We start from the raw sequence: 13,679 nt of genomic DNA on the forward strand, positions 1-13,679 counted from the left end.
CACAGGGAACACTTCAGTTGGGAGCGCCGAGTTTAGTGAAACACCTAACTCTCGCTCACTACCTTAAGGGCAGTATTACACTGTGTTTGCGAAATCAACGCAGTGGTTGTCCAGGCAGACTGAGTTGCGCAAAGGGAAGTAGTGCTGACCTTCCTGATCACACATCACTGCGATAGGACCATATTCTAATCCCTTCAGTGTGTTATAGGACTAGTTGGTCTGTCGTAGTGATGGGCGAATTTGCGCCATTAGTGAATTTCCCGCGAAATTCGCGAAATGGCAAAAAATAAGCGAAACAGCACCAGCATCTTGTTTTTGACGCCGGTGTCCATTTTTTTGACGCCGACGCCCATTTTTTTTTGACGCCAGCCAGTGAATTTTCGCGAGCCATTTCGCGAATTTATTCGCTGGCAGCTAATTACGCAAATTCGCAGCGAATTCGCACCTGGTGAATAAATTCGCCTATCACTAGTCTGTTGCTCTGTCACGGGCCTACCGACTATCTCTGTTGCCGACCCCTGGTGCAGGTAACAGGATCAGTGTGCAAATCAAGGGGGGGAGTTAGAAGTACTCCCACTTTTCACAGGCATTAAACATTGTGGTGTTGAAGGCAGTATCAGTAAGTCAGATGTTGCAAGGGGACATCAGTGTTGATAATCTCCCATCTTTCGTCACCTAAAGGCTGGGATCAGACCATTCTGTCACAAAAATTGTATCGGGGGGGTCTTGGGGGTTAGCCCCTTCTATTGTAAGAGATCCTCCTGTGTGTGGGCTTTGGCTCTCTCCAATTGTAATTTAATCACTGAAGTTGTATAATCTTTCGAGGCAAACTGTTGGGCTAACCTATCAAGTTGTAGTTCAGCTGTGTTGCAACCGGAGTTGTTCCTAATGATCCTAAGGAACTGGGAATATAGGACCCCCGAGACATATGAGGTGGATGGTGGGAATGTGCATGTATAAGACTATTCCTGTCCGTGGGCTTCTTATAAAGGGTGGATCCTAGTCTGTCACCACAGATTGGTGAATTTAATCTGTTTAGCTCCTGTTGTAACCCTTCCAATTCAGATTCTGTCCCAATGTATCTTTTGTAGAACACAATGTTAGTACCACCCATAGGGAGCAAGTACTCCTTTTTGTACTGTTGCATAAACAGATTGGCAAAGGAGGGGGCTACGTTAGACCCCATCGCAGTGCCTGATATCTGTAAAAAGAAAGCCTCTTTGAACGTCAAATAGTTGTGTGATAAGATTAAGTCAAGAAGGGAAACCAGGAATCCAACAGGGGGTGTGCCTTGATGTGTGCCCGACAAAGCCCCCCTGCACGCCACGATCCCACTCTCATGGGGAATCACGGTGTACAGGCTAGATATGTCCATAGTGACTAGTAGGCTCCCTGGGGGGGACAACAATTTCATTCAGAAGAGTCAGTAAATGGGTAGTGTCCCTTACATACGAATCTATCCCCTGCACTAATGGTTGCAAAAATGAGTCCAAATATTGGGCAACTGGTTGAAACAAGGATCCCATTATATATATATAAAGGTGGATATATATATATATAATACTAAAGGTGAATTCTACTATACATTATAATGGCCAAAGAGTATATCCGAATTCTGTTGCAGGGGCCCCTTTAATAGCAAACACACTGTTAGATGTTTAATATCTTCAGATATGAGCCCATATGATGGTAAGTGACAGCTCAAATCCTCAGTATTATGTGGTTCAATTCTATTACCGCTGCCAGTGTCACATTGTATTACCCTGTGCCGGATGCAGTGTGTCTGCCCAGAATGAATACATCTGTTGTGCATCTCCTACAGGATACAAGTCATGTCATCTCAGATTATTTGAAGGTTTTTCTTGCTTTTCATCTTAATCTAACCAACATATTGCGCACAGTCACATTGCTGAGTGTCAAATTGCACAACTTGCTGCCATGCTGAGGACATCTCATAAGCTTGGATGCCACTTTCTGTCACACTTGTCCCCTTTGCCCATTGATTAGAACATGACAAATTGCTTTGCATTGCTTTGGCTAACAACAGCATTACAATAGGATATATGGGGCAGCATTACTAAGGTGTCACTCCCTACTGTAAATGATAAGAATCTTAGAAGTCACTGAGGGGTTGTGTGACCATATAAAGGCACAAGGCTGCAGGCTGAGTTATACAGGGAACTCTGAGTATCACTCATGTATTATAAGGAATAATGTACCCCCTACTGTAAATGATAAGAATATTAGAAGTCACTGAGGGGTTGCTCTGTGACCATATAAAGGCCAAGGCTGCAGGCTGAGTTATACAGGGAACTCTGAGTATCACTCATGTATTATAAAGGATAATGTACCCCCTACTGTAAATGATAAGGATATTAGAAGTCACTGAGGGGTTCTGTGACCATATAAAGGCACGAGGCTGCAGGCTGAGTTATACAGGGAACTCTGAGTATCACTCATCTATTATAAGGGATAATGAACCCCCTACTGTAAATGATAAGGATATTAGAATTCACTGAGGGGTTGTTCTGTGACCATATAAAGGCACAAGACTGCAGGCTGAGTTATACAGGGAACTCTGAGTATCACTCATGTATTATAAGGGATAACGTGCCCCATACTGTAAATGATAAGGATATTAGAAGTCACTGAGGGGTTCTGTGACCATATAAAGGCACAAGGCTACAGGCTGAGTTATACAGGGAACTGTATCACTCATGTATTAAAAGGGATAATGTACCCCCTACTGTAAATGATAAGGATATTAGAAGTCACTGAGGGGTTGTTCTGTGACCATATAAAGACACAAGGCTGCAGGCTGAGTTATACAGGGAACTCTGAGTATCACTCATGTATTATAAGGGATAATGTACCCCCTACTGTAAATGATAAGGATATTAGAAGTCACTGAGGGGTTCTGTGACCATATAAAGGCACAAGGCTGCAGGCTGAGTTATACAGGAAACTCTGAGTATCACTCATGTATTATAAGGGATGATGTACCCCCTACTGTAAATGATAAGGATATTAGAAGTCACTGAGGCTTCTGTGACCATTTAAATGTACAAAGCTGCAGACAGAGTTATACAGGGAACTAATGTGTTATATGGAATAATGCACCCCCTACTCTCTAGAATTAGCTCTTGAAGTTGCTTCTTATCCCCAATTACCAAACCTTTTCCATTTTGTTTTCTCTTTACTTTTCCCTCCCTGTCACTCCTTCCTCTACTTTTCAGCTATTATCTTTGCGTGTTTCCTGTTTTCTGCATGTTCATGTTCATGAATGTGTTAAAAAATGTAATTTACTTAAACAACTGATCATATAGTGATTTATTTAAGTACACTGGTTGTTGTAAGTGGCCATAAAACTAAAGTCTTTACCCCATATCATTTCAGAGCTGGTAGTTTGAGTGTCCATTGGGTTTTAAGGCTGGGTTTATTGCTGCTTCTATTCATACATATCATTTGAACACATTCTGGTTTTCTTTATCTTTCTTTATAAACTCATAAAACAAAGTGAATGTACCTGGACACACCTATCATTCAGCAGAAAAGTGTTTCATTCATATCAGTCTGGCACAGTAACTCTCACAATGGCTGATGTAATCTTCTGAGTAGTGACCAAACAAAGATGGAAGTCTAGTGCTGGAGCGAGAAAAGACTCTAAGGAGGTTGGAGTCCCCCCTGCATTGTTCATACCTGTAACACACTCCTAAAGCCTTGTTCTGGTCACACCTGTAAAGCCCTGTACTGTTCACACCTCAGACCCACGAAAAAAACGCCCGTAGACTCCAGTGGGTGAAAAAAATTGTTGCGCATCAAAACAATTTGACGTCCATAGCCTTCAATGCATTTGCCACATTTTTACCATTTCATGTGTATGCCATACCCTGCCTGCCCTATGCTCCCTGTGTGTGCCATACTCTGACTGCCCTATGCTCCCTGTGTGTGCCATACTCTGCCTGCCCTATGCTCCCTGTGTGCCATACTCTGACTGCCCTATGCTCCCTTTGTGTGCCATACTCTGACTGCCCTATGCTCCCTGTGTGCCATACTCTGCCTGCCCTATGCTCCCTGTGTGTGACATACTCTGCCTGCCCTATGCTCCCTGAGTGTGCCATACTCTGACTGCCCTATGCTCCCTGTGTGTGTCATACTATGCCTGCCCTATGCTCCCTGTGTGTGTCATACTCTGACTGACTGGTGTTTGCCCTACTCTGCCTGTGGGACGAGAACCTCATAGAGTTTGTTCTTGGGGCTTGTTAGCATTTGGAAATTGTTGGTAGGGAGCACCTAAGGAGTTTAATTATGTGCTGGGGGGGGGGGGGCTTTGCTGTGTTATCCACAGTGCAGGAGGAGGCATATGGATTTAAGGGTATGTTTTAATATGACTTAAAAGTTTCACATATGAGAGATGAGTGAGCACCAACCATTTGGTTTTATGGTGTGTTACCACCATTTATGTGGGCAGGGCCGCCATCAGGGGGGGACAGGGGGGACAAGCGTACCGGGCCCGGGCATGAAGGGGGGCCCGGCAGCGCTGCATTTTTTTGAAGATCCGGGCCCCCCTTACGAGCGCCCGAGCCGTACGTCTTGCCTCTTCAGTGCCAAATGCGGAAGTGCCGAAAAGCCGAAGCCGATGCGACGAAAAGACCCGAAGTCACGGAAAAAGCCGAAGTCACGAAGCGCCGAAAAGACCCGAAGTCACGAAAACAGCCGAAGCCGAAGTCCTGAAGCAGCGCAAAGACCCGAAGTCACGAAAACAGCCGAAGCCGAAGTCCTGAAGCGGTGAAAAGACCCGAAGTCACGAAAGGAGGCGAAGTTGAAGTACTGAAGCCATGAGTTCAATTCTACTGAACACCAGTTTGTGTTTTTTTTTTTTAATCCCCTGGCCACCAATGTATTATTTTAATATTCTATAGGCCCCTGCCACCAATCTTTTTTTTAAAACTTTTGTTTTTGGGGCCCCAATTTTTTTTTTAACTCGTAAGGGGCCCCTTGCCACCATTGTTTTTTTTGGGTTTTTTTTTTTTAAAAAAAAATTAATTTTCTTTTTGGTGGCCTCAAATTTTTTTAACTTGTAAGGGGGCCCCTGCCACCAGTTTTTTTTTTTTTTCAAAAAAAAATTATTTTTTTTTTTAAATTTTTTTTGGGGCCCCAATTTGTTTTTAACTTGTAAGGGGGCCCCTGCCACCATTTTTTTTTTTCAAAAAAATTTTTTTTTCTCCAAATTTTTTTTTGGGGCCCCAATTTGTTTTTAACTTATAAGGGGGCCCCTGCCGCCAATGTTTTTTTTTTTTTTCAAAAAAAAATTAATTTTGTTGTACGGGGCCCCGTGATTTCTAATGGCGGCCCTGTATGTGGGCATGGTCTTGTGGTAACATGGGTGTGGTTTAAAGTGGGCATGGCTTAAAACATCAGGCAGTGGTTAATACTGGCTTCCAGTATCGGCCCTCCACCACGCAGGCCAGAAAAATTCCAGCCCTCTTTACCTCAGAAGTTGGACAGCACTGTACATAAAAATATGCATAAAAATAGTGGCTGATCAGACTTTTACTTACAGTACATTTCTTTTTTAATAATCCATATATTGGCCTATTAGTTCCAGCTTGGAGAACCTAATAAATGACTTTTGAGACTTATATTGGGCGTTGAAATATGAACAACTTGGAGATTCCCTAGCTGCCCATACATGCTAGAAATGCCACCTGGCTTCTAATTATTTATGGGAATGGGGATTTCTGTTAATTGCAACACAAGTGCTGTGCAAAGGTCAGTCCATTTTTATACACCCTGTATACTGAATGGCTCAAATGAATTTTGTATTAAGTTATCATGTCTGACGGGCTTAAGCAGTTATCCCTGTACTGTAGACTTACCTGGAAGCACATGGCTTACGTTCAGGAAAAAACTGACATATAACCTTGTTACAGATTGTTACAGATGTAGTTCATGTGTCACTAGAACATAGATCTTTGGGTATAGCAGCAGCATAATAGCACATCCCTTAGTTTTCATTCAGAAACCATTTTTATCTGGGTCTGGCTACACTCAGATAGGAAAAAGAATCTGGAGCGAGGTATGGAGGGCACCATTGGTGAACAGAAGGCAACCCTTTCCTTACCTGCCGTAGATAGCACTGTATTCATGGGATGAATGTACATCTTTGTGCTCTGAAACAGAGACCAGTGGCAATAATGTTACCTGCAGGGCAGCCAGGAGAGTGCAAAAAACATTGGGTACTGCACTCATTTTCATACTTTGTACCCTGTCCTGCAGATAGTAAATGATACCTTTTGCATCCATTTCCTCATAGGAGTTATATACTGTAATACACATACATAATGCTGGTCTTGCGATTCTCAAGATCAGAACAGAATTAAAGTATATTACATTTAGTTCTAATGCTAACGTGTTTTTGCTGTGCACTTGTTGTCACATGCCTACCAAATCTATAAGTTGTTCAGTTGTGCAAAATGTTGGATGCTTAATAATGAGTGATGGGCAAGACCAGGGGTCGCCAACCTTTTTTACCCGTGAGCCAAATTAAAGTGTAAAATAATGTTGGAGAGCAACATACGCATGCAAAAAGTTAATGAGGCTTCCAAATAAGGGCTATGGTTGGGCATTGGTAGCCTCTATGTGGATTTGCAGCCTATGGGAGGCCCTGTTTGGCAGTACACCTGTTTTTTATGCAACTAAAGCTTTATTTTAAGCCAGGAATTCAAAAAGAAGCACCTGCTTGGAGGCAACTGGGAGCAGCATCCAAGGGGCTTGAGAGCAACATGTTGCTCACGAGCCACTGGTTGGGGATCACTGGGATAGACATTTACCGATACTAATCATGAAAGGGGGAACCATGGGGGATTGTATCAAACTTTCTACCTGTTGCAGCTTTCTATCTGTTGAGTTGTTGCCTCTGGGGTGGGTTGCTCCTCAAGTGGAAGCCCCCCAGTCCAACACTGGGTAAAACAGTTCTCCCTACCTGAGCCATTCCTACCAATGTCTAATAACATATATTACAGCAAGTGAACATGAAACAAGTAGAGCCATTTCCCACAACGGCAAGTTTATTGGTGACACACCCTACTTGTTCTCTTGTTTTACTACAGAGCTAAAGGTATCTGAGCTGTCATTGACTTATCTGGCAAGCGCTCAGGAAAAGTCATTGACATTTAGGTCACTTATTATAGATATATTCAAACAAGTCAGGGGACCCCTCAGACCCTCTGTACCCCTGGGCCCATTAGCACCACTTACAACCATGGCCCTGGAGGGTCATAATATCAGAGAATGAAGTATGGGACATTTGCCTGGATAAGAATCTCTTTGGCTGTTACCATTAGACACCCTCCTAGGGTACAAGAGAAGGGGAGAATTAGAAGCAGATACTTATTGATATAGGTATTATACAGTATTTAGGCCTATGGTGCAAAAGGCAGATTGGAATTGTCTTGGCTGGGACTAGCAAGGGTCTGGGCCTACTTGGAGTCTAGTAACCTTGCATGCAAGCCATAATAAAAAAAAAAAGCCATAGGTTTAATTGTAAAGAAAAGCCCTGTAACTACCTACCCCCATTTATTCAGTCAGTAAAGTTCACTGGCTGCTCCCTGTAAACAGTGCTCCATGGGTTTGCTCCTTATTATCTCAGCACTGCCATCTTGTCACTGAATCCACAAAAATTTTAGTGCAGAGGCACCAATGACAATTTAAGTTACTGTTGGTGTGATGTTTTAAAGTACTCACAGGGAGGTAACAATAGGAAAGCAGACCCAGCTGACTTTGGGGGCCTACAGTTATAGAGTGCCAGATGGAGTCCTATAGCACAATATAGCTCTATCCTACAACATAGCTCTACCTACTGAAAGTTTGGTGTGCCCTGCTATCCAAGTCATTACATTCTTGATTTGAATGGTTGACTTTGAAGGTTTGTATATATGTTACAATATATTCGTTTGTTAATCTAAAATATTATTTGGCTACCTTTCTATCAACTCCCATAACAGAGAAATGCTAGCAAATATGGAGCCCATTGTTCACTTGACTCATTGCTCATTTTTATTGGATTCTCTTGCAAACCCCAAAATAACATATTCTGCAAAGTTAAGATGACTTTGCCTATGTGATTTCCACCCCTCTCATTTGTGGTCAATCAGAAGGGGGATCAGCCCATCCCTGTCCTATGGACAGACCTGTAATCATTGAGTAGCTACAATCAAGACAAGGAGACCCTAATACATAGAAACAAAAAGGTCCTCTAACAATTTTATTAAAGAAGCCTGGACTAGCTATTAGTCAGTTCAAGTCCTCATCTGTACAAAAATGCAAAGAGTCTTATTCTATGGGGCAGATGTATTAAGGGTCGAATATCGAGGGTTAATTAAAATCCTTCGACTTCGAATATCTAAGTCGAAGGATTTTGCGCAATTCGTTCGATCGAACGATTCGAAGGATTTTAATCCATCGATCGAAGGATTATCCTTCGATCAGAAAAAACTTGGAAAGCCTATGGGGACATTCCCCATAGGCTAACATGGACTTCGGTAGCTTTTAGGAGGCGAACTAGGGGGTTGAAGTTTTTTCTTAAAGAGACAGTACTTCAACTATCCAATGGTCGAATAGTCGAACGATTTTTAGTTCGAATCGTTCGAAGGTCGAAGTAGCCCATTCGATGGTCGAAGTAGCCAAAAAAATATTTTGAAATTCGAAGTATTTTATATTCTATTCCTTCACTCAAACTTAGTGAATGGGCCCCTTGGTGTCGGGAACACAAAGTGACATTTTTGTGATTTCCTTAAATCCAATTAAAAGCAGTCATTTAAATCCAGATCCTTAAAGTAAAAAGTTATGAAACTCTGGGAATATTATAAGCAATTAAGGTCAACAAACTGGCCTCTCACATTGGGTCATTAACATCTTAGCTGGTAAATTATTAGCTCCTGCTCTATAATAGGTAAGTTGAGATGTGAAGATATTGCAGGGGGAGGAGACATCTGTCAGAACACACAATATAAGCCCTTGTGAGCTTCACCTCAACATCTCAGCTGCACTCAAGCTCCCAGCCACACTCTCAGCCACACTCCTGGTTCCAGAGCAAAAACATGGCTTTTACCGGAAAGTACGAGGTCGAGAGCCAAGACAACTATGATGCTTTCATGAAGGCTATTGGTGAGTCATTTGGGAATGTGTTACATTAGGGAACCCAACTATGGGAAAGCGTTGCATTGTTGGACATTTTAATTGACTACATTATGTATCTAATACCTTGAGTGATAATCTGTACTACTCCAGATTTTAACTGTCAGACTAGACAGGTTGGGAGAAAACCCTATAACTCTCTTAATAAGGATGAAGTTTCTTGTATCTGAGCCATTTTGGTGCAGTCTCTAACTTAACGGTAGGGGCAATGTAATTCTAAACGATACAATGTGTAGTCCAGGAGCAACCAAGAGCTAGACATGTTGCTGTTTTACAGCAATTGATGTGGTATTGAACAGTAAAGGTTTAATGCACGGGGCTACATAGGATCAAGTCTTTTTTTTTCTACCAATTTGGGTACTGCAGTAGCTGTAAAAAAGCATAACATTTTTAGATTTTTGGAGTGGAATGCCAAGTTCCATAATAAATAACAAAACTTATCAGTAGGTGTAATTGTCATGTATTGTTACTGATTGTTATAAATGTTCCATCACATGTTAGGCATCCCTGCTGAGACCATTGAAAAGGGAAGGGACTTCAAGTTCACAACAGAAGTCGTGCAAAACGGCAATACCTTCACTTGGTCCCAGATCTACCCAGGACACACAATGACCAACACTTTCACCATTGGACAGGAGTCTGATATGGAAACCATGAGCGGGAAAAAGTTTAAAGTAAGTCTTTTTATTTGTACCCAGAATAATAAAGGCACTTTTGCACTGCGGGTCTCAGGGCTTGTTGGTTTTATGTTTTACACATTAGATTCAGTCTTGTATTAGCATATACAAACTCTATAAACCTATGTCTCTGATATATTCACTGAAGAAAACTAACCTGAATTATTTCCTCTAAAATGATTCTGTTTAACCCAACCATGTTCAACCAGTATATCAATATTAACTCCTATAGTATCCTGTAAGAGTATTGTCCTCTCTAAGTACATGTATGGGATGCGTTATCCAGAAACCCATTATCCAGAAAGCTCAAAATTACTGAAAAGCTGTCTCTCATTGACTCCATTATCCACATAATCGATTTTTTTAAATATTAATCACATTTTTTTCTGTAATAACAAAACAATAACTTGTGCATGAGCCAAACTCAGATTTAATTAATCCCTAAAGGAAGTAAATCTAGCCTATTGGAAAACCCAGTGTCCCGAGCATTCTGGATAACAGGTCCCATACACAAGCACAAGTTACTGTAATGTTATTACAGAAAAAATGGGATTAATATTTCAAAGCAAACTAACCTGAAGTATTTCATCTAAAATTATTCTCTTTAACCCAACCATGTTGAACCAGTGTATCAATATTAACTCCTATAGTATCCTGTAAGAGCATTGTCCTCTATAAATACCAGTAGGGGATTCGTTATCGGGAAACCCCTTATCCAGAAAGCTCCAAATTACTGAAAGGCTGTCTTTCATAGACTCCATTATCCAAATAATCGAATTTTTTAAAATATTAATCCCATTTTTTTCAGTAATAACAAAACAGTAATTTATGAATGAGCCAAACTTAGAGCTAATTAATCCCTAAAGGAAGTAAATCTAGCCTATTGGAAAATCCCATGTCCCGAGCATTCTGGATAACAGGTCCCATACCTGTATGTCTCTTCACTGTGCATGTTCTTCTGTAGGACCCCAGCCCTGTGTAGTTGGACTATTTACTCCAACTTGGACAACACTATTGTTGGAGTATCTCTTTGGATTTTATACACTCACTCCATGTGCATAAAAATATATTCATTTTCGGAATAGTTATAGGTAGGAATAGGTACTAACAATTTCCCACAGTAGTGTCTGTTCCAAAGGTTTTGATGTTCATATTAATATCAAGTTCAACTTTTGTAGTCTGACTTTAGATTGGTGGTAGAATGGCCCTTTGAGCTCCCAAACCTAAAATTCACAGGGTCCTAAGAATTAAACTACTGTTATAATGTGGTTATGAAACAGGATTGAGAAGTTGGGTGATAATTACTTTTCAAGGGCCACTTAGTTTCCACACTCAGAGGCAGTCCAGAGCAGCATTGGACTGGGGTCCGGGGGCCCACCAGGGCTGCTAACTCAGGCCCCATCCCCCGACCGCACCTGCAAAGGCCCCCTCTGGCCCCTGCTCCTACCTTTTTCTTCTTGTGGCACCGGTGGGGGCATTTAGAGAGGTCATAAATAGCAGCAGGGTTACATGCAGGGAGCAGGTCTGGGCCCATGAAAAAAGGGGCCCACCAGGTTTTTTCCCAGTGTCCGGCCAGCCCAGACTGACCCTGTTCCCAAGTAATGTTGTAGAACATTTAAATCTGGGTGTACAAGTCTGCAATGCAGATCTAGTAACGTTACGAGTTATTGATATTACTGCTAGACATTTCTGCGAATATATTAAAACTGACCCTTTTTTTAAATTCTCAATTTCAGGCAGTAGTTCAGATGGAAGGTGGGAAAATCGTTGTGGACTTTGGGAAGTACAAACACACCTCTGAAATCGCTGGGGGGAAACTAGTGGAGGTAAGAGAACACATTCTTTAAAGGGGCTCTGTTCCCTGGCAGATAATTTAATGTCTGTAATGAATGAAAGCCTGCACGTTTAGCATAGAACAATGAAATGATGAATCATGACGTGCTGGCATTACATTTTGGAGGACTGACAGCTGTATACCACTACTGCCATCTTGTTCCCAGCATGCAACATTTTGGGCAGCATGACAAAGCATTGTAGTCAGTTTCTCTCTTCACAAGATGCAGAATGTCATTCAAAGGTAGAATCCAGGGATTGGGCACCACCAATTGCTGCTATTCTGGAACTTAAGGAACGGCCCTGAAAAATAAATTGTAGCACAGTCCGATGATGTTGGCAGTTCACTGGTTTTCTACCAGATTGGCACATACCTGAAGGGCCCATTCTTGATCCTGGAAACCAGTTTTTGCTCAGCCCTTTCCCTGTTACTATTAAGGGAATGTCATGGTAGAGTTACCATGTATTCAACTTCTATAAAAAGCACACGACTCTAGAAATGTTTTATATTGAGGCAAAATGTAAACATTTTTTTCCACCCTCCTCCTTCCTATATCCCCTTCTGAATGTCCAGCTGCCCTGCAGAATAAAATTTGCAAAATGTCTGGAAAAATTCTCTGCCACCGTAAAATTTGCTATGCAAGAAAATGAAGACTTTGGGGAAAACTGGAACTCAGCTTCTTGTGCTAATTTCCTGCTAATTAATAATAAATGTTGCCCTGTAACTTGTTTTGCACCTGAGACACAGCAAGTTATATGGTGAGTTGTGATTGATGTCAGTCTCTAGTGCCTCACATTCCTGCAATATAACAATTCTGGGCCTCACTTACATATACATACATTATACATCATATTATTAACAAGATTATTAATAAAAATAAGGCATGTTGTGTTAAGGAAAAGCCTATATCCAGTAGACTGCAACTTTTGGGTCTGTGTTTGATTCTGAACCTTGACACTTATCAACAGGGATTGTATATTTTCTTGCAGAGCCCAAAGTGCAAAAACAGGTGCAGTCTGCAATGTATATTTCCCCCAGTGCAACATTTTGCCTTATGCCAAAGTCAAAATACAAAGCCCAACAGACACGTTGGTTCAAGGTTCAAGTTTAGTAGTATTTATTGTGTCAGGCCAAAACCAATGCAGTTTTGGACAGACAAATAGTGATGGCCGAATCTGTGCCGTTCACGAAGCGGTGAAAAATTCACAAAATGCATTGAAGTCAATGGGCAACTATTTGGTCCAAATGCATAAAGGTCAATGGGCGTCCAAATAATTTTGACGCACATCAAATTGTTTTGACGTGGCTGATTTTTCACCGATGAATTGTCGCCACAATTTTGTAAATTTATTTGCTTGTGGCAAAACATGGAAATTTGCCGCAAATTTGTGTCTGCTGAATTTAGTCGCCGATCACTACTGACAAATTGATCCTCAAGTGGGTGTTGTCTGGGTCTCTAGCGCCCCCTGTCCCAGTCAGGGGTTAGCTAGATCTATCAAACTACCTCTAATTAATATTCATAGCAATATACATATATATATATATTTATAGTTTCACATCACCCACAGATATGTAATTGTCCATTTGTTTTATGTTTCAGACATCAGTGGCTGCTGGAAATACTTTCACAAGAATCAGTAAGAGGTTGGCATAAGTCTCCAGATGTGCTTTTTTCTTTGCCAGCATTTCTTTCTTACAAATAAACCTTTTTAAACAAATAAGTACTTTCAGTTTGTTGGTGTCTCCAGGAATTGGAATTCTTTCTATTAGCACTATATCTACCTGTAATAGTCATATTCAGTAGGGATGCACTGAATCCACTATTTTTGATTCAGCTTCATCCTTGATGAAAGATTCAGCCGAATACCGAACCGAATCCAAATCCTAATTTCCAAATACAAATTAGGGGCAGGGAAGGAAAAAGTGGGAAAAAAATCTTCTTTTGTGACGAAAAAGTCACGTGTTTCCCT

The 13,679-nt window shown here is 41.3% G+C and overlaps 1 protein-coding gene across 1 annotated transcript; it reads left to right on the plus strand.

Moving 5' to 3' along the window:
- The first annotated feature begins 9,028 nt into the window (after positions 1–9,028).
- fabp6.S (fatty acid binding protein 6, ileal S homeolog) lies at positions 9,029–13,430 on the plus strand. The gene is made up of 4 exons (XM_018254658.2): positions 9,029–9,168; positions 9,700–9,872; positions 11,612–11,701; positions 13,310–13,430. The coding sequence occupies exons 1-4, from the start codon at positions 9,102–9,104 to the stop codon at positions 13,361–13,363; spliced, it is 384 nt and encodes a 127-aa protein (XP_018110147.1). The 5' UTR covers positions 9,029–9,101; the 3' UTR covers positions 13,364–13,430.
- Positions 13,431–13,679: the final 249 nt, after the last annotated feature.

The sequence above is a fragment of the Xenopus laevis genome, chromosome 3S (genome assembly GCF_017654675.1).
Source record: "Xenopus laevis strain J_2021 chromosome 3S, Xenopus_laevis_v10.1, whole genome shotgun sequence".
Lineage (NCBI taxonomy): Eukaryota > Metazoa > Chordata > Amphibia > Anura > Pipidae > Xenopus > Xenopus laevis.

Coding starts and splice junctions, on each gene's coding strand:
- fabp6.S (XM_018254658.2), top strand. CDS start 9,102: ATGGCTTTTACCGGAAAGTACGAGGTCGAGAGCCAAGACAACTATGAT. Junction 9,873..11,611: donor TGAGCGGGAAAAAGTTTAAA/GTAAGTCTTTTT, acceptor TCTCAATTTCAG/GCAGTAGTTCAGATGGAAGG. Junction 11,702..13,309: donor CTGGGGGGAAACTAGTGGAG/GTAAGAGAACAC, acceptor TTTATGTTTCAG/ACATCAGTGGCTGCTGGAAA.